General features: G+C 42.4%; 1 protein-coding gene across 1 annotated transcript; it reads left to right on the top strand.

Moving 5' to 3' along the window:
• Positions 1–614: 614 nt before the first annotated feature.
• On the top strand, positions 615–21,213 carry DIABLO (diablo IAP-binding mitochondrial protein). Its single transcript, XM_047759522.1, has 6 exons — positions 615–717; positions 1,755–1,881; positions 7,814–7,945; positions 8,885–8,995; positions 9,668–9,764; positions 20,423–21,213. The coding sequence occupies exons 1-6, from the start codon at positions 668–670 to the stop codon at positions 20,617–20,619; spliced, it is 714 nt and encodes a 237-aa protein (XP_047615478.1). The 5' UTR covers positions 615–667; the 3' UTR covers positions 20,620–21,213.
• The last annotated feature ends 192 nt before the right edge of the window (positions 21,214–21,405 follow it).

Genomic DNA, 21,405 nt, shown 5'->3' on the forward strand with positions numbered 1-21,405 from the left:
GCCCCTGCCCGCAGGTCCTCGGGCCCCCCGCGCAGAGCGATGCCGGTCTCATCCACCATCCACGTGCTGCAGCTGCTGCGAGAGCTGCTGGCCTTCGTGCTCCTCAGCTACACCGTGCTCATCGGGGCGCTGCTACTGGCCGGTTGGACCACCTACTTCCTGGTGCTGAAGTGACAGCGCCGCATCCCAGCTCCCCGCCCCTCCCGTCTCCCGCCCCCAGTCGCCTACGCCACCCTTCCCCCCACCCCCACCCCCGCCGCCCCGGAGCTACTCGTCCTGTGGCCTCTGTCCTGCCGGACCCGCAAGGCTGACTAACGAGAGACTCCTCCACCTCACGGCCGGGCCAGGGCTGCCTCTCGAGGAGAAGCCCCGGGCCCCGATTCAACCACCCCTCAGGACAGCCGACTTCGCTCCGCCTGCTCCGTGCCCTCAGGCCCAGAGTCCGCCCAGCCAGAAGGAAGCTCGGGCGGTTGGGTGTCCTGCGAGGCCGTTACAGCCGTTACCCTCAGCCCCGCCCTTTCCTCCCCGTCTGTCCAATCCCGACTGAGTCACGGGGTGGGGGCGTGACCATGGGCCCAGGCCCACCCAAGTAGCGCCCGCGCCCCGCCCCCGGCTCACGAAGTGGCGTCACTTCCGGCGTGTGCGTCCGGCGTCCGCCTTCCGCGGGATGGCGGCTCTGCGGAGTTGGCTGTCGCGGAACGTAGCTTCCTTCTTCAGGTACCGCTACGGTTGTATAGGAGGTCAGGGTCGAACCAAGAGAGTTGATGCTGAGAGCGCCGTGACCGACCGCAGCCCAGGCCCTACGGGCGAGCAGTTTCCTTTTCGGCCGAGCGGGTCACGGCGTCCCGCCTCTCTCGGCCGAAGACGTCCCGCCTCTGCCCGGGGCCGGAGGTCTCCCGCTTGCTGGGCCAGGCCCGGGCTTTCTCTCTTCCAGGCGGCTTTTTCGTCATTCCACCTACTGAAAGCGAATTTCCCCAACCTTGGGCTTTCTTTTAGGGGGCTCAAGGTTTGCCCGCGAAGTGACTCCCGTTGGCGCATCGAAGTCAATGGGGAGAGTAGAGGGAGAGCCCCGGGCAGGCGGCAGACCTGGAGGAAGTTTTCCCTGAGGGCAGAGGAACCCCAGGAACTGAGTCTCCCTGCGAGTCCTGTTCCCTACGGCCTCTAGGCTCCTCTCTTAGTGCCTGCGAGCTCCAGGTGTTGTGTCTCAGGGAGCATGAGACACCTTGCAGCCTAGGGTAGAGGTCCAGACTTAATCTTCCCTGTAGAAAGCATTTTAGTATGAGATTTTTAAAAGCTTTGAGACACCTTTTAAACGTTCACACCTGGTACCTCTTAAACTCTGAAGTCTTTCAGCCCGCATTCCCGCACGGCCATGGTTCTCAGGAGCCAAGTAGCGGTTGCTGATTTCTGCGAGTCCGGGCCTTTCCTGTCCACCACCCTCCCCTTCCCACGGAGCTCTGTCGTGTTTAAGGCCATCCTACATCGTCATTTAAGTTCCACCGTGGCCCGAGTTTGAGTTTCCAACCCCTGCAGATAACTTGAAAAGATTTTTACAGATTGGTGGTTGTGTGGGCTCCTGCCATGGCACGGTGGGTTAAGAATCCGACTGCTGCAGCTCAGGTTGCTGCGGAGGCACGAGTTCAATCCTTGGCCCAGAAACTTACATATGCCACAGATGTGGCCATTTAAAAAAACAAAACAAAAACAAAACAGATCGGTGGTTGTGCCTTATTAAATTTGACTTCTGTTTCTAGGTACAGACAATGTGTTCCAGTCGTGGCTAACCTTAAGAAGCGCTGTTTCTCAGAACTGATAAGACCATGGCACAAAACTGTGGTGGTTGGACTTGGGGTAACCCTTTGTGCAGTTCCTATTGCACAGGTAAACTGTCTTGTCACTCAGTGTTTCTTGTTTTAGTGTATTGTGTCTTCTTGAAGTCTCAAGTGGGCACTGAAACATCTGACTAGCTCTCATGGTTTTACTCATGCATCCCATAAATCCCCATGTGATCATATACTTTCTTCTATACCAGCATCATCTTTTAGAGTTGAGCTAATGTTATATTAATATTTTCATTTTGATAGTTTCATTTGGTAGGAACAGTATGTCAAGTTCACCAAATTTTATAAAGAGAGAAGAAAGGAAAGAGCATATGACAGTATCAGCAAAATAGTCTTTCATTCAACAAAAATTTATTTATTTATTTTTTTTTTTTTTTTTGCCTTGTGAGGCATGTGGAAGTTCCTGGGCCGGAGACTGAACCTGAGCCACATCAGTGCAACCTTGAATCCTAAACTACTAGGCCACCAGGGAACTCCTATTGGGCAAGTTTTACGTGCCCTGCATTGAGACCGTAAGAGCACATCAAAGTTTCTGCTTTCATAAAGCTTAACATTTTGGAGACAAGGAAAAGGAGAAAGTGGAATGAGAGAGAAACAGTAATAGATGAGGCCAGAGAGTTACCCGAAGACCAAAATGTACTTTTATTTTTATACTTTGTGGGCCATTGTAAAGCTTTGGATTTTATCATGGAAAAGAATCCACAGAGGATTTTAACATGAAATTATTATGTTCTGGGAGTCCCTGTTGTGGTTCAGTGGTAACTGACTTGACTAATATCCATGAGGATGCTGGTTTGCCTCACACAGTGGATCAGGGATTCGGTGTTGCCATGAGCTGTGATGTAAGTTATAGGCAAAGCTCAGATCTGGCATTGCTGTGGCTGTGGTGTAGGCTGGCAGCTGTAGCTCCACTTTCGACCCCTAGCCTGGAAACTTACATTTGCTTCAGGTGCAGCCCTAAAAATCAAAACAAAGGGTTATTATGATCTGACATAGGTTTGTTTGTTTGTTTGTTTTGTCTTCTTGGGCCACACCAGCATATGGAGGTTCCCAGGCTAGGGGCTAAATCAAAGCTATAGCCTGAATCAGAGCCACAGCAATGCAGGATCTGAGCCATGTCTTCGACCTACACCACAGCTCACAACAACACCAGGTCCTTAACCCTGAGGAAGGCAAGGCCAGGGATCGAACCCTCGTCCTCATGTGTGCTAGTTGGTTTTTTAACCACTGAGCCACGATGGGAACTCCTGACATAAGGTTTTATTTATTTATTTATGGGGTTTTTTTTTGGCTTTTCTGGGGCTGCTCCCGTGGCATATGGAGGTTCCCAGGCTAGGCTCCTTATGGTTCCTAGTTGGATTCGTTAACCACTGCACCACAACGGGAACTCCCTGACATAAGTTTTTAAAGGTTGCTATGTGAAAGTTAAAAAAAACCAAGGAGTCCAGACATGAAGTGGTCGTAGGCTTGGAAGTGGGCTGAAAGTGGTCAGCAGGAGTTGCTAATGGGTTAGATGTACATAAGTTAGGTTATATACTTAATGTAAGTTAGATTCCAGAGCTTTTAAAAGGCCTAAACAACGAAAGAATGGTGTTGCCACATATCCAGATGGAGAGGAATGGATTTGGGGAGGAGGAAATCAAGAGTTCAGTTTTGGAAATGCCAGTCTGAGATATCCAGTAGACATCTAGGTAGATCAGTCAGCTAGACAGCTTATATGAAAATGGTACCTTCTTAAAAAAAAAAAAATCATTAGTAATATGCTTTATCAGGAAGAGCTAAATAGGAAATCAGCAAACCCCCATTTTGGCGAAATATTTCTGACACTTGAATGTGTGCTTATCACAACAAGATTAATTCCATTTATTGGGGGCTTCTGATGTGGTGCAACTGTAGGGATAGAATCCAACTGCAGAGGCTCAGGTTTGATCCCTGACCAGACACGGTTTGTTAAAGGATCCGGCATTGCTATAGCTATAGCGTAGGTCACAGATGTGGCTCAGATTGAGTCCTTAATCTGAACTTCCATATGCTGCAGGTGCAGCCATTTAAAAAAAAAAAAAAAAAAAGATTAATTCCATTTATCACAAGTATTTTCAGTATCTTCTAAGGTTCAGTCATGGGCCCTTCCCTTTTTGTGCTTGCTTCAGCCCTCATCTTTGTGTACTGGTGAATCTTTAACCCTAAAACCCTTACTTGAACATCGAGCTATTTTCAGTCATACTTAGGAAAGCCTTTTTTTTTTCACCCCTCCAAAAGGTTTTTCTGTGTTTGTCCCTTCTAGCTCATATACTGTTCTAATAACCTCAGTTCTGTGCCACATGCCAGGAGCCTGTAGTTGACAGGAGCCTCTAGTCATTCTCCTGCAGGAGCATCAGTGCCACTTCTGTTCTTCAGAACCTGCATGGCTCTCCATTATGTTTTACAGAACTAAAATACAACAAACTCTCTCCTGCACTCCAGTGCCCTCACCCCCCCCTTTTGCATCCACTCCAGCCAGGCCAGATTCCTGAACAACCCCTGCATGCAACATTTAGGGCCGTACCCATGGCATATGGAAGTTCCCAGGCTAGGGGTCAAATCAGAGCTGCAACTGCCGGGCTACACCATGCTACATCGACAAGGGATCTGAGCTGCGTTGGTGATCCTATAGTTCATGGCAAGGCCAGATCCTTAACCCACTGAGCGAGGCCAGGGATTGAATCTGCATCCTCATGTATGCTCGTTGGGTTTCTTACTGCTGAGCCGCAATGGGAACTCCCTCATTGTTTCTTCTAGTCCAGGAGGCCTGTCCATTGTAATCCTAGTTATCTTCAGACCCAAATCCCACCTCTTTTTAAAGCATTTCCTAGTTACTGGCCAACAATCATCTCCCTTTCTGGCCGCTTATGTTGTACATTTGATAATAATCCTTTTGACTCCCCTGAGTTAGCAGAGCATAATGAAAACTTTGGAGTGAGAAGATTTGGTTTGAGGTCTAGGTGTGTGACTTTTGGGAGAGGATACATAACTATTCTGAGCTTCCATTTCCTCACCTTTAAAAAAGTGGTAATACCTGGAATGTTGTGGGGAACAAGTCAAAAATACATTGTTAAGTGGAGGGCATTATGAAGATATCAATTATCAGAATATGTCAGAATTAGCTTCTCATAAACAGAGATGATGTCATTCTTTCTAGCCCCTCAATGCAAGGTACATAATGGATATTTAAATAATTCTTTGAATGAAATGTAAATGTGATAATTAAAATTTGTAATTTGTTCATGTATTGAAGATATTTCTTGGCTGCTGCTTTTGGCAGGCAGTGATGCAGTGTATATATTCTAAATAGCAAAAACAAAACAAATGATAAAGAGATTGTTCTTTCTTTTTCCATTTTTTTTTTTTTTTTAAACCCACGGCATATGGAGGTTCCCAGGCTAGGGGTCCAGTTGGAGCTGTAGCTGCCAGCTTTCACCACAGTCACAGCAACATGGGATCCGAGCCGTGTCTGCAACTATACCACAGCTCACGGCAACGCCAGATCCTTAACCCACTGAACAAGGCCAGGGATTGAACCGGCAACCTCATGGTTCCTAGTCGGATTCATTAACCATTGAGCCATGATGGGAACTCCTCTTTTTTCATTTTTTAACATAGTTTATTTACAATGTTCTGTCAGTTTCTGCTGTACAGCAAAGTGACCCAGTCTCACATTCTTTTTCTCAGATTAGCCTCCATCATGTTCCATCACAAGTGATTAGATATAGTTCCCTGTGCTGTACAGCAGGGTCTCACTGCTTATCTACTCCAAATGCAATAGTTTGCGTCTACTAACCCCAAATTCCCAGTCCATCCCACTCCCTCCCCCTCAGCAACCACAAGTCTGTTCTCCATGTCCGTGGGTTTTTTTCTGTAGATAGGTTCATTTGTGCCATTTATTAGATTCCAGAAATAAGTGATGTCATATGGTATTTGTCTATTTCTGACTTCACTTAGTATAAGAATCTCTATTTCCATCCATGTTGCTGCAAATGACATTGTTTTGTTCTTTTTTATGGCTGAGTAGTATTCCATTGTGTATATATACCACATCTTAATTCATTCGTCTGTTGGTGGACATTTAGGTTGTTTCCATGTCTTGGCTATTGTGAATAGCAGTAAATATAGGGGTGCATGTATCTTTTTCAATGAAAGTTTTGTCTTGATATATGCCCAGGAGTGGGATTGTTGAATCATATGGCAGTTCTATATTTAGTTTTCTGAGGTACCTCCATGCTGTTTTCCATAGTGGTAGAACCAATTTACATTCCTACTAACAGTGTAGGAGGGTCCCCTTTTCTCCACATCCTCTCCAGCATTTGTTATTTTATATTTGCTAATGATGGCCATTCTGACCAGTGTGAAGTGGTACCTCATTGTAGTTTTGATTTGCATTTCTCTAATAATTAGTGATGTTGAGCATTTTTTCATGTGCTTTTTGGCCATGCCGTCTCTGTCTTCTTTGGAGCAAAGTGTCTATTCAGGTCTTTTGCCAAATTTTCAACTGGGTTTGTTTGTTTTTCTGTTGAAGTCTGTATATTTTGGAGATTAAGCCCTTGTCAGTAACATCATTTGAAACTATTTTCTCTCATTCTGTAGGTTGTCTTTTTTTTTTATGGTTTCCTCTGCTTTGCAAAAGCGTGTAAGTTTGATCAGTTCCCATTGGTTTATTTCTGTTTTTATTTCTATTGCTTTGGGAGACTGATTTAAGAAAGCATTTGTATGGTTGACATCAGAGAATGTTTTGCCTACATTCCCTTCTAGGAGTTTTATGGTGTTTATATTTAAGTCTCTAAGCCATTTTGAGTGTTTTGGGGGATTTTTGGGGGGGGGGGTTGTCTTTTTTTATCTTTTTAGGGCTACATCCACGGTATATGGAGTTTCCCAGTCTAAGGGTCTAATCGGAGCTGTTGCTGCCAGCCTATGCCACAGCAACGCCAGATTCGAGTGACCTACACCAAAGCTCATGGCAACCCTGGATCCTTAACCCACTGAGGGAGGCCAGGGATCAAACCTGCAACCTCATGGTTCCTAGTCGGATTCATTGCCACTGTGCCACAACAGGAACTCCGTTTTTCAGTTTATTTTTTGTGCGTGGTTTGAGAGTGTGTTCTAGTTTCATTGATTGACATGCAGCTGTCCAGTTTCCCCAGCACCAATTGCTGAAGAGACTGTCTTTCCCATTTTATATTCTTGCCTCCTTTGTCAAAGATTAATTGACCATAGGTGTCTGGCTTGTTAGTTCTGATACAATAAATCCTCTGCTGAGAAAGAAAAAGGCAGAGTTAGGGATGACTTGTCATCACAGTTGCCAATATTTATTCAAGTAGCCACATTGTTTTAACTCCTGAAGTGCTTGTACTGGCTTTTTTTTTTTTTTTTAACATAATAGCTGAGGTCAGAGTGAAGCATCTCCTCCCTCCCCCCAAAATTGTACTGCTCATTCTGCAGAATTGCCCTCCCCACCATTTATTTTCTTAGTCTTTCCTAAGTTATTCAACATAGAAGTGATTGTTCCCATATGTGTGCCTCTACAAACTTCTGCCACAACTCCTACCGTACTTGATTGCATTGATTTCCAGGTCACTAATCCCCTCCCCCCCACCTGAAATCTTTGAAGGCAGAGAATATCTTATTTATCTTTAGATCCCAAGCACCTAGTACTGTGGTAATGAATGAATCATAACTTCATGAAATTTGTTGGCTATAAGTACTAGCCTTTTATATAAAGAAATGCTTTGCTTTTCAGAACAGAGAATAAAGAATAAAAGTAGGTAGAAAGCATACTGTAGAATTATTTTCATACATTGTCTTAAATAGAGAAAATAAAACTTAACACTGAAGCAGTATAGTGTATTTATAGCACGAGAATTATGTTTTTCACTTGGCTGTCTATGATCTCAGCTTGAGCTTTAGGTTAGAAGCTGAGTAAAAATGTTTGTGTCTTTCAGAAATCGGAGCCTCATTCTCTTAGTAATGATGCATTAATGAGGAGGGCTGTGTCTTTGGTAACAGATAGCACCTCTACCTTTCTCTCTCAGACCACATATGCATTGATTGAAGCAATCACTGAATATACCAAGGTAAGTGTCCTCTTGTTAAGTCTCAATCATCTAAATCAATGGTTAGCAAATTATGGCTCACAGACCAGATCCAGTCTGATGCCTGTGTTTGTCGTTTGATGGGATCATAGTAAGGCTCACGTGATTGTGTAGTGTCTATGACTGCTTTTGTGAATTGAATAGTTGCAGCAGATTGAGCCCTTTACCAAAAATTGGCAGAGCCCTGATCTAAATCACTGGTTTTTAGACTGTTTTTCAGGAACCCTTTTTATTTTTTTTTTGCTTTTTTTAGGGCCGCGTCCACAGCACATGGAGGTTCCCAGGCTAGGGGGTCCAGTTGGAGCTACAGCTGCCAGCCTATGCCACAGCCACACCAGATCAGAGCCGTGTCTGTGACCTACACCACAGCTCATGGCGACGCCGGATCCTTAACCCACCGAGCAAGGCCAGGGATCAAACCTGCAACCTCATGGTTCCTAGTCAGATTCGTTTCCGCTGAGCCGCGATGGGAACTCCAGAACCCTTTTTAAAAGAAAAATCTTATAAGACAGGGGGATTATGCTGATCTGGTTCATTTAGGAGTAAATGAGTCCAAAAGTCTACCACCAGCAGCACCAAAGGCTTCTGTGGGAAGATTTTGAAAACCACTGATGGGAGTTAATACAGAATAAAATCAGTCACTTATATGTGTATTTACTTTCATTTTCCAGCCACTTTTTTCTCAGCCTTCTGAGTTTTTTTCTCTATGTCTGAAATGCCAACAAGCTTTTAAAAACACAAAAGTTGACAAGTGGAGATACTGATATCCCAGGATAATGCCTCTGCCTCACACAGTAGTGCAGTTGCAGTGAGGCAGAAGGACTGAAGAGTCAGTGGCTTCAGTGGCACTTCATCACCTTAAGGGTTAAGTCTGACTAACCCTAATATGCTTCACTTTACCCATTTTTTTTATATTTGTAGGCTGTTTATACCTTAATTTCTCTGTACCGACAATATACAAGTTTACTTGGGAAAATGAATTCACAGGAGGAAGATGAAGTATGGCAGGTGATCATAGGAGCCAGAGTTGAGGTAAACACAAAGTTACTTTCATTTCTGTGTTAGTGTTCTGTCAACTGGAAAAAAAAAAATTGCACAACCTGGAGTTAAGGTTATGTTTTATTCAGCAGACTTTCTGAGGACTATAGCCCAGGAGACAGGACTCAGATCACTCTGAGAGACGTCTCCAAAGAAGCAGTGGGGGAGCCAGGATACATAGGAGTTTTTGCAACAAAGGCCAGGTAGTCAAAAGCCAGGTTATAGTTAAAACCAGACACCTCAAGTTAATGAAATTAGCACTTTTCTATGTATGGGAAGATGCAAAATCTAGGCTCATTGAAATCATTCCTTTGAATATGTACCTCAGCTGTCTGGGGCCAGCCAGTATCCTGTGTTTTCTCCTGATTCTCCTCAGGCTGTACTGTTTTGGGGATGGCTGCAGCAGTGGGCATTCTGTTTCTGTTCTCACCCTCAGAGAGGCTATAATGTGATGATTTGATGGCTGTAGTTTACTGGTATGGCAGGCAATATCAATATCAATGTTTCACTCACAGCTCCTACCTCATCGTGATATCTAAGTTACTGAATGAAGGTGTCTTACCAGTAACTGTTCTCTCAATCCATGATTAAATTGAGTCCATTTAAATGTGCTTGATGACATAATGAAGAGTCATGTTGTCTGAAGCACTTGTGGTTAATTTATAGATGACTTCAAAACAGCAAGAATACTTGAAGTTGGAAACCACCTGGATGACTGCAGTTAGCCTTTCAGAGATGGCAGCAGAAGCTGCATACCAAACTGGTAGGTTAAAGTTTTTACTCTGAAGGTACTGTTTGAGTTTTCATCTAGCTGTAAAGTGAGGGATATCGTGTCTCTAACTTTGTGAACAAATGTTCCCATTGCCAGTCTACTAACCAATATTTCATTTGGACAAAGGAAAAATTAATGGCCCTATAGACCAGACCAGTAGAAGCTAGGTAGTCAATATCTAGAAAATGTTATAACACAAATTTTGATTCCTTCCAAATAATTTTTAAGCATTTTTTATTTTTTAATAACCCTGATTATTTATGAATAACTAGTATCTATATTTCAAGTTTTGTGGTAAACATTTTATAGATATTCTTAATTCAGTCCCCATAGTAGGAGTTACTATCATTCCCACGTTAAACTAACAGAGGGATTAAGTAATTTGCCCAGTATACTGAGTGCACCAGCCAAACCGGGATCCAGCAAAGTAGATGAAGTTCTGAAGCCCTTGCTCCTGGTAGCTAGGGCTTCATCCTCTCTGCCTTGGTGTCTCAGTATAGAAAATGCAGTTTTTCACTCACCAAGATGTTTTTTAACCATCGTTATCCATCCAATGGGCTTGAGTTAAATGTTTTTCTAATTAAATGTATTTTGAAGGAAACCCTCATTTGACATCTTACCTGATTGGTCCCAAACTATGTCACCACAGAAATTCTTACTTAGCATGTGGTTTGTTAAAACGTTGTTTTCTGAAATCTTATAAAAGATACAATAGATTTTAAGTGAAAACAAGTAATTTTAACAAAGGCCCACAGAATCAGAGATTCTGAAAACAGGATTAAAATGAAGACCAGAATAATAGAAGTATAAAAGCATTATGGTAGTGGCACACCAAAGGTGGGAGCAGGGTTTCCAAGTGCAATAATGAACAAGATTTGCTGAGGGTACTACAGCAGAAACATCCCCAGTCAGCCTTCACCACTCACTGGGCAGGTTAGATCTAGCAGGAAAAAAGAGAGAGAATAAAGTGTAAGTATTATCTGAAAAAACAGATGTTTTCCCAGAATTGACTGAAAGGGTTTACAAACTTTCTGAACAGAATTTAAGATATGACTATATTATCTGGCAAAGTAGATTCAGAATGTAAAATATACGTAGAAAAATCTTAAAAACTAAAAAAAAAAACAGAGTTAGCTACAGTGGAAGTATGATTAAACATTAACCACCTTACCCACAACCCTGGATGCAAGGTGACAAATCAATAAACTAGAATTTTATGTCCATCCGAATATCATTAAAATGGGAGAATAAAAGTTACTTTCAGATACATAAAGGTTCAAAGCTTACCAACTACATGTGCTTTCTGGAAAGACTGAAAAAAAAAATTAGAAAGAAATAACAGATACCCAAAAAAACAAAATTTAGTAACACCTGTCAAAATCTGAGTATTAAGTTTTTAAAAATTAGTTTGAGGGAAGAAGTTAAAGCACACTAAACTTTCTTATTTGAGAAGAGAGACACTGGCTTAACATTAGATATTGTTAACTGCTTCAAAAAGAATTAGGGGGTCAGCAGTCCCACTCCTGGGCATATATCCAAACTATAATTCAAAAAGATACATGCACCTCTGTGTTCATAGCAGCTCTATTTACAATAGCCAAGACATGGAAACAACCTAAATGTCCATCAAAAGATGAATGGATCAAGAAGATGTGGTACATATACATGATGGAATACTACTCAGCCATAAAAAAGAATGAAATAATGCCATTTGCAGCAATATGGATGGACCTGGAGATCATGATACTAAGCAAAGTAGGAAATATAAGGACAAACACCATTATGATATCACTTATATGTGGAATCTAAAATATGATACAAATTGGGAGTTCCTGTCATGGCTCAATGGTTCAGGAATCCACCTAGGAAGCATGAGGTTGCGGGTTTGATCCCTTGCCTTGCTCAGTGGGTTAAGGATCCGGCATTGCCATGAGCTGTGTTGTAGGTCAAAGACTCGGCTTGGATCTGGCATTGCTGGGGCTCTGGCGTGGGTCGGTGGCTACAGCTCCCCTTAGACTGCGAGCCTGGGAACCTCCATCTGCCACAGTGCAGCCTTATAGAAAGGCAAAATAAAATATGATACAAATCAACTTATCTGTGAAACAACTGATGCACAGATTTGTGGTTGCCAAGAGGGAGAGGGAGGTGGGGTGGAGCAGGGCAAGGATTGGGAGTTTGGGATTAGCAGAGGCAAACTGTTACATATAGGATGGATAAACAAGGTCCTACTATAGAGCACAGGGAACTATATTCAGTAATCTGTGGTAAAGATAATAGAACATAATATGAAAAAATATGTATAACTGAATCACTGCTGTACAGGAGAAATTCATACAACATTGTAAGTCAACTATACTTCAATAAAAGTTAAAAAAAAAGGGGGAGGAAGGGACTAAGAAAACTTGATAAATTAAAGCAGAAACTGTTTAAGAAATAAAAACTTCATCAGAAAATGCAAAATAAAATAGAGGAACAGGAGTTAACGTCATGGCACAGTGGAAACGAATCCAGCTAGGAACCATGAGGTTGCAGGTTCCATCCCTGGCCTCGCTCAGTAGGTTAAGGATCTGGCATTGCCATGAGCTGCTGTGTAGGTCGCAGACGCAACTTGGATCTGGCTTTGCTGTGGTGTAGGCGGGTGTCTACAGCTCCAGTTGGACCCCTAGCCTGGGAACCTCCATATGCTGTGGGTGTGGCTCTAAAAAGACAAAAGAAGACAAAATAGAGGAACACATTTAAACATCAGTAATCACAATAAGAATAAATTTTATTAAATGATATTTTTAGATTATATTAAAAAATAATTCTAGCTAAAATTGTTTACAGAGGCACATTTAAAACAAAGCATAGGATGGAGTTCCCGTTGTGGCTCAGCAGTTAGCAAACCTGACTAGCATCCATGAGGACATGAGTTTGATCCCTGGCCTTGCTCAGTGGGTTAAGGATCCAGTGTTGTCATGAGCTGTATAGTGTAGGTCACAGATACAGCTGGGACCCTGTGTGGCTGTGGTGTAGGCTGGCAGCTGCAGCTCTGATTTGCCCCCTAGCCTAGGAACCTCCATATGCCATGGGTGTGGCCCTAAAAAGGACAAAAAGACCAAAAAAAAAAGCATAGGAAGTTTGAAAATTATTAAAAGATAAACTGAAACATTAACAAAAAGGCTATCCAAAAAAAGGTGGCAGGAGTTCCTGTCGTGGTGCAGTGGTTAATGAATCCAACTAGGAACCATGAGGTTGCGGGTTCAATCCCTGGCCTTGCTTAGTGGGTTAAGGCTCTGGCATTGCCATGAGCTGTGGTGTAGGTAGCAGACATGGCTCTGATCCCACCTTGCTGTGGCTGTGGTGTAGGCCAGCAGCTACAGCTCTGATTTGACCCCTAGCCTGGGAACTTCCATATGTCACAGTTGTGGCCCTAAAAGGACCCAAAAAAAAGAGCACATTGAAACAACAATGAAAACATAAACATACAAAAATCTAAAGGATGCTGCAAAAGCAGTTCTTAGAGGGAAGTTCATAGCAATACAGGCCTGCCTTTAAAAAACAAAATCTCAAATCAACAACCTAACCTACCACCTAAAAGAATTAGAACAACCAACAAAACCTTAAGTCAGCAGAAGGAAGGAAATAATAAACATCAGAGAGGAAATAAAACAAATTAAAAAACAATAGAGAGGAGCTCCCACCGTGGCACAACAGGGTTAGCAGTGTCTTGGGAGCACTGGGACACAGATTCCATCCCCTGTCTGGCATGGCAGGTTGTGGATCCAGCGTTGCCACAGCTGCAGCTTCAGTCATAACTGTGCCTTGGATTTGATCCCTGACCCAGGATCTCCACATGCCCCAGGGCAGCCAAAAATGGAAAGCAAATAAACAATAGAGAAAATCAATAAAATCAAGAGCAAGTTCTTTGAAAGGGTAAACAAAATTGACATACCTCTGGCCAAACTCACCAAGAAGGGAGAGAGAATCCAAATAAACAAAATAAATGAAAAAGAAGAAATCTCAACTGATAACTGCAGAGATTTAAAAAAAAAAAAAAAAAAGAATACCATGAACAATTGTATGCCAACAATTTGACAACCTAGAAGAAATGGACAGCTTTCTAGAAAAATACACCCAGAGTTCCCATTGTGGTGCAGTGGAAACGAATCCAATTAGGATCCATGAGGTTATGGGTTTGATCCCTGGCCTCACTCAGTGGGTTAAGGATCCAGCGTTGCTGTGAGCTATGGTGTAGGTCGCAGACTTAGCTCAGATCTGGTGTTGCAGACTAGGCTGGCAGCTGTAGTTCTGATTAGACCCCTAGCCTGGGAACCCCCATATGCCATGGGTACAACCCTAAAAAGCAAAAAATAAAATAAAAAATAGAAACATACAGCCCACCAAAACGGAATCATTAACAGACCAATCACTAGAAATGAATTGAAAAAAAACAAAAACAAAAACCTCCTTACAAACAAAAGTCCAGGACCAGATGGCTTCACAGGCAAATTCTACTAAACATACAAATAACTTATACCCATCCTTCTTAAAGTCTTCCAAAACATTGCAGAGAAATACTCCCAAAGACATTTTATGAAGCCACCATCACCCTAAAACCAAAACCAAAGATATACTGAAAAAGAAAATTATAGGCCAGTATCTTTGATAAATATAGATGCAAAAATTATCAAAATTTTAGCAAGCCAAATCCAACAGCATATAAAAAAGATCATATACCACAACCAAGTGAGATTCATCTTGAGTTCACAAGGATGGTTCAACATATGCAAAACACACCACATTAACAAAAGAAATGTCAAAAAACCACATGATCATCTCAATAGATGCAGAAAAAAGCATTTGGCAAAATTCAACGTCCAACATAGTCTCTGAGAAGATATGGGTTCAATCCCTGGCCTCATTCAGTGGATTGAGGATCCAACATTGCTGCAAACTATGGTGTAAGTTGTAGATGCGGCTTGGATTCAGTGTTGCCATGGCTGTGGCATAGGCCTCAGCTGCAGCTCTGATTGGACTCCTGGCCTGGGAACTTTCATATGATGCAGATGCAGCCTTAAAATTTTAATTGATTAAATTAATTAATTAAAAGATCTTACCAAATTGGGTATAAAGGGACTTTATCTCAACATCATAAAAGCCATTTATGACAAATTCACGGACAATATAATACGCAGTGGAGAAAAGCTGAAAGCCTTCCCACCAAAATCTAGAATGATGCCTACACTCACCACTTTTATTCAACATAACATTGGAAGTCCTAGCCATAGCAATCAGATGAAAATAAAGACAAGGTACCCAGGAGTTCCCATCGTGGCACAGTGGAAACAAATCTGACTAGGAACCATGAAATTGCAGGTTTGATCCCTGGCCTCGCTCAGTGGTTTAAGGATCTGGCATTGCTGTGAGCTGTGGTGTAGGTTGCACATGTGGCTTGGATCCTGTGTTGCTGTGGCTGTGGTGTAGGCCAGCAGCTGTAGCTCCAATTCCACCCCTAGCCTGGGAACCTCCATATGCTGTGGGAGCAGCCCTAAAAAGGAAAAAAAGAAGGAAAGGGAAGGGAAAGGAACCTAGATTGGAAGAAAAGAAGTAAAATTTATCACCATATGCAGATGATATGATACTATATATAGAAAACCCTAAGGACTCCACACAAAAACTACTCAATCTGATAAGCAAATTCATCAAAGTATCAAAGTGCAAGATTAAAATTCAGAAATGTTGCATTTCTGTACACTAACAATGAAATATTAGAAAAGGAATATAAAAAAAAGTACCTTTTAAAATCACACCCCCAAAAAAATACCTAGAATAAATCTGACCAAGGAGATGAGAGACATATATGCTGAAAGCTGTAAAACAATAATAAAGGAAATTAAAGAGGATTCAAAGAAATGGTAAGACATCTCATGCTCTTGGATTGGAAGAATTAATACAGTTAAAATGGCCATACTGCCCAAAGCAATCTACAGATTTAATGCAATCCCTATCCAATTACCCATGACATTTCTCACAGAACTAGAGCAGATAATCCAAAAATATACATGGGGAGTTCACATCATGACTCAGCAGTTAATGAACCCAACTAGCATCCATGAGGATGCAGGTTTGATTCCTGGCCTCGCTCAGTGGGTTAAAGATCCAGCATTGACATGAGCTGTGGTGTAGGTCACAGATGCAGCTCAGCTCCTGTGTTGCTGTGGCTCTGGCATAGGTCGGTGGCTATAGTTCTGATTCAACCACTAGCCTGGGAACCTCCGTATGCCACGGATGCAACCCTAAAAAGCCAAAAAATGTTTATGGGGCCATAAGAGATCCAGAATTGCTAAAGCTATCCTGAGGAACAAAAACCAAGAAGGAAGCACAACTCTCCCAGACCTCAGACAATATTACAAAGCTATAGTAATCAAAACAGTGTGGTTATTCATACAAAAACAGACAGACAGATCAATGGAACAGAATAGAGAGCCCAGAAATAAACCCAGACACCTATGGTTGATTAATCTTCAACAAAGGAGGCAAGAATATAAAATGGGGGAAAAGTCTCTTCAGCAAGTGGTGCTGGGAAAACGGGACAGCTGCATGTAAATCAGTGAAACTAGAACACACCCTCACACCATGCACAAAAATAAACTCAAAATGGCTTAAAGGCTTAATCAAAAGACATGAACCATAAAACTCCTAGAAGAGAACATAGGCAAAACATTCTCTGACATAAACCATAGAAATGTTTTCTTAGGTCAGTCTCCCAAGGTAATAAAAATAAAAACAAAAATCATCAAATGGGACCTAATCAAACTTTTAAGCTTTTGCACAGCAAAGGAAACCATTAAAAAAAAAAAAAAAAAGGATATCCTGCAGACTAGGAGAGAAAACAGTTGCAAATGATGTAGCTGACAAGGACTTAATATCGAAATATACAAACAACTCATACAACTCAACAAAAAACAACACAAAAATGGGCAAAAGACCTAAATAGTTCTCCATAGAAGATGTGGCTGGCACATGAAAAGTAGGCACATCAAAAGATGTTCAACATCACTAATTATTAGAGAAATGCAAATCCAAACTATAATGAGGTACCATCTCACACTGGTAAGAATGGCTGTCATTAATAAGTCTACAAATAAATGCTGGAGAGGGCATGGAGAAAAGGGAACCCCCCCCTCCACTATTGGTGGGAATGTAAATTGGTACAGCCACTAGGGAAAACAGTATGCAGGTACCTCAAATAACTAAATAGAAAACTACCATATGATCCAGCAGTCCCACTCCTATGATATATCTGAGCAAAACTGTACTTCAAAAAGATGCATGCATTCCTATGTTCATAGCAGTACTAGTCACAAATAGCCAAGATACGGAAACAACCTAAATGTCCCTTGACAAATGAATGGAGTAAGAAGATGTACATGTGTATACAGTGGACTACTACTCAGCTATAAAAAAAAAAAATGCCATTTGCAGCAAATGGATGGAACTAGAGATTCTCATACTAAGTTGGAAAGAGAAGGACAAACACCATATGATATCACTTACAAGAATCTAAAATAGGGAGCAAGTGAACCTATCTACAGAACAGAAACAGACTCACAAACACAGAGAACAGACTTGTGGTTTACCAGTGGAGAGGGGGTGAGGGAGAAGGATGGACTGGGAGTTTGGTGTTAATAGATGCAAACTATTATATTCAGAATGGATAGCCAATAAGATCTTACTGTGTGATAAAGGGAACTATATCCAATCTCCTGGGATAGATCGTGATGGAAAATAAAAGGAAAAACAGTATACATATATGTATATATGTATGTATGACTGAGTCATTTTGCTAAAATTGCAAAATCGTCACAGCAGAAATTGGCACATTGTAAATCAACTGTATTTTTTATTTTTATTTTTTTGTCTTTTTGCCATTTCTTGGGCTGCTCCTGCAGCATATGGAGGTTCCCAGGCTAGGGGTCTAGTGCGACCTATAGCTGCCGGCCTACACCACAGCCACAGCAACACAGATCTGAGCTGCCTCTGCGACCTACACCACAGCTCACAGCAACGCCGGATCCTTAACCCACTAAGCGAGGCCAGGGATTGAACTAACAACCTCATGGTTCCTTGTCAGATTCATTAACCACTGCGCCACAACAGGAACTCCTTTTTTTTTTTTTTTTTTTTAAATTAAAAATATTGTGGGAGTTCCCATGTAAGCCGGCAGCTACAGGTCCCACTAGACCCCTAGTCTGGGAACCTCCATGTGCTGCAGGTGTGGCCCTAGAAAAGACTAAAAATTAAAAATATTGGAGTTCCCCTCGTGACTCAGCGGTTAATGAGCCCGACTAGCATCCATGAGGACGAGGGTTCGATCCCTGGCCTCACTCAGTGGGTTAAGGATCTGGTGTTGCTGTGAACTGTGGTGTAGGTCACAGACATGGCTGAGATCCTGCATTGCTATGGCTGTAGCATAGGCTTGCAGCTACAGCTCCGATTCAACTCTTGGTCTGGGAACCTCTATATGCCACGGGTGCAGCCCTAAAAAGACCAAAAAAAAATATTAAAAATATTTAGAACTGTCTTGGCAAGTCTAATATATAGCAGACCCAGGGAGTTGGAGACACAGTAGCTCTTAATTAGAAACTAACCCCTTATTTAAAGGTATGTATCATAAATACAAAGAGGAGTAGCCATGAATGACAAGTAGTAGTCACTGTTCCAAGACTGAAAATAAAATTTTAACCCAGTAAGTTAGAGAAAGAGCAAAATAAATTGAGACAGTGTAGAATAAAAGAAATAAAAAGATATAAGATTAAAAAGAAATAGTCAAAAAAGTCAAAACCTGGTTCCCTGAAAAGAAAAGGCTTTGGCAAGTGTAATTTTTTAGAGAGCAAAATTAACATCAGGAAGGGCTATTATAGATATGGAGGTTTTTTTAATTCCATGAGAATATTATGATGTTTACGTAAATCCCAAATTGGCTCAAGAATTGAAGAATCCAAGTAAGACCAATAACTATGAAAGTTGAAATAGTATTCACACAGATTCTATGCCCCCAAAGTAGACACTAAAGCCTAGGCAGTTTTATGGGAGAGTTTTGTCAAATATTCAAAAAACTTCATGTGTCAAGAAAGTATACCAGACGATGATAAGCCTCCCAACTATTATAATTGTATGAAGATAGCATAGGCCTGATCCCAAACTGGACTTGGCCAGCACGAAAACAATGTAGTTCAGTATCACTTATGACTATAAATAATAAATCAAATATAACCATTTACCTTTAAAATACAATGATAGTTCAGCATTTTAAAAAACCTATCAACATTTAATTTACTACTTGAGATTATCCACAGTAGATTAAAGGAGAATCATATATGTAAGTCCCAAAAGACTTCAATAAAATGTAGTGCCCATTTTTTATTTAAATATAAGTACAATTACAAACAGAAAATTTTCTTTTTTTGGCTGTACTCCAGCATATGGAAGTTCCCAGTCCAGGGATCAAATCCAAACCTCAGCTGTGACTTGTGCAACAGGCACAGCAATGCCAGATCCTTAACCCACTGCACTGGGCCAGGGATGGAACCCACACCACTGCAGAAACAATGCCAGACCCTTAACCTGCTGTGCCACCGTGGAAACTCAAGGATAATTTTCCTAACATGATGAAGGTTTAAGTAATCCTAGTTCATACAGAAATGAGAGAAGGATGCATGCTATTCTCCACTACCTTTCAACATTGCACTAAAGGTTCTTATTACTGCACTAAGCTAGAAAAGAACCACCCAAATGTTCTGTAGATGAATAAACATGCACATCTATAGATGAAACACACTAGCAGCAGGTAAAATGATAGTTTTATTTAAAAACAAAGTTGCTGGGAGTTCCCTTCTAGCTCAGTAGGTTAAGAATCTGACTAGTGGAGTTCCCGTCATGGCTCAGTGGTTAATGAATCTGACTAGAAACAATGAGGTTGCAGGTTTGATCCCTGGCCTTGCTCAGTGGGTTAAGGATCCAGCGTTGCCGTGAGCTGTGGTGTAGGTCGCAGATGCGGCTCAGATCCCATGTTGCTGTGTCTCTGGCGTAGGGCAGGGCTACAGCTCCGATGAGACCCCTAGCCTGGGAACCTCCACATGCCACAGGAGCGGCCCTAGAAAAGGCAAAAAGACAAAAAAAAAAAAAAAAAATCTGACTAGTATCCATGAGGATGCAGGTTTGATCCCTGGCCTTGCTCAGTGGGTTAAGGATCCGGCATTGCTGTGAGCCATGGTGTAGGTTGCAAACACAGCTTGGATCTGGCATTGCTTGTGACTGGCATAGGCTGGCAGTTCTAGTTCCAATTTGACTCCTAGCCTGGGAACTTCTGTATGTTGTGGGTTGGGCCTAAAAAAATTTTAAAAAACCTTTATAAATGTCTATACCAAGAGCTGGGTAGCTAAGATGATTGTGGGAATGCATTTGTTAATAACTATAGGTGCTGATAGCTGGAGGAAGCTGGGGTTTTGACATTAAAGAGTAACATGCAGACCTGGATGCTGAGGTGGAGAAAAGGCTGCCAAGGAGGGCAGGGAAAGTGGCTCAAGGAAAGGCTCAGTTGACACCCCCAGAGCTCTCAGGCTTTCCTTGTGTCTACTCAGCATAATTGGCCCATCTTCTGGCAGGAGCGGACCAGGCCTCTATAACGGCCAGGAGTCACATCCAGCTGGTGAAATCACAGGTGCAAGAAGTACGCCAGCTTTCCCAGAAAGCGGAGACCAAGTTGGCAGAAGCGCAGACGGAAGAACTCCGACAGAAAACACAAGAGGAAGGGCACGAGAGCGCTGAACCAGAGCAGGAAGCCTACCTGCGTGAGGATTGAGGGCCTGAGCTGCTGCCCACATCTCCCCACTCTGCCCGGGGAAAGCAAGGGCAGATGCCATCCAGCACAGAGTTGGCACAGCTTTCTCTGCAGAGGCAGGTTTTGCCCTGGCCCATCAGACCTGAGTCGTTGTGAGCTGTGAGTGCCTGACCCCTGTTCCCATGGTCTCAGGCTTGTACCAGACCTGGTTCTTAGCCCATGGGCACTGCACCCTATTGAACATTTCACCCACTCAGCACAGCTGCCCTCTCACCCATCAATCTTTACCTCCCACCAGAACATCTCACCAAGCTGGCCAGAGAGAGGGCACCTTCTCTGTTATGTCCACAAGTTCAATAGTTGTTTAACCTCAGTTTCCCATCTTATTCACATTTTCAAATATGATTTAATATTTGTTCCCTCCATAGGGATGTGAGTTTTTTGGGGGAGATGGAGCCTGTCCTGTCTAAGATTTCTTATTGTTCTGTTTCTAATGCCTTGGCACCATTGCCCTGTGAGGACAGCTCAGGCCAACAAGCCAGAAGTCCTCTGTTCTTAGGGGACTGAATGTGGAGTGTTTACCTGGTGCTCTCAACAGGACTTAATTCCAACACATGCTTCTCGTTTCCTTCTTTCCTTCAATTTTCTGTTGTGTAGCTGAAGAATATTTTTTTTTTTTTTTTGCATTTAAAAACAAAACTTTGTGTCTTCTGGAGCCCTATGTAGCCTCCACTCCTTCACCCCAAAACTGGCAGAGCCCCAAGGGGCTCCAGGAGTCCCCCATGGAGTTCTAGCAACTTGTGCTAA

This window comes from Phacochoerus africanus, chromosome 15 (assembly GCF_016906955.1).
Source record: "Phacochoerus africanus isolate WHEZ1 chromosome 15, ROS_Pafr_v1, whole genome shotgun sequence".
NCBI classification, from domain to species: Eukaryota; Metazoa; Chordata; class Mammalia; order Artiodactyla; family Suidae; genus Phacochoerus; species Phacochoerus africanus.

What these genes read in the sequence shown, in the direction of transcription:
- DIABLO (XM_047759522.1), top strand. Translation starts at nt 668, where the DNA reads ATGGCGGCTCTGCGGAGTTGGCTGTCGCGGAACGTAGCTTCCTTCTTC. An exon ending in AACGTAGCTTCCTTCTTCAG is followed by an intron (nt 718 to 1,754) that starts GTACCGCTACGG and finishes TTCTGTTTCTAG; the next exon opens with GTACAGACAATGTGTTCCAG. An exon ending in AGAAGCTGCATACCAAACTG is followed by an intron (nt 9,765 to 20,422) that starts GTAGGTTAAAGT and finishes ATCTTCTGGCAG; the next exon opens with GAGCGGACCAGGCCTCTATA.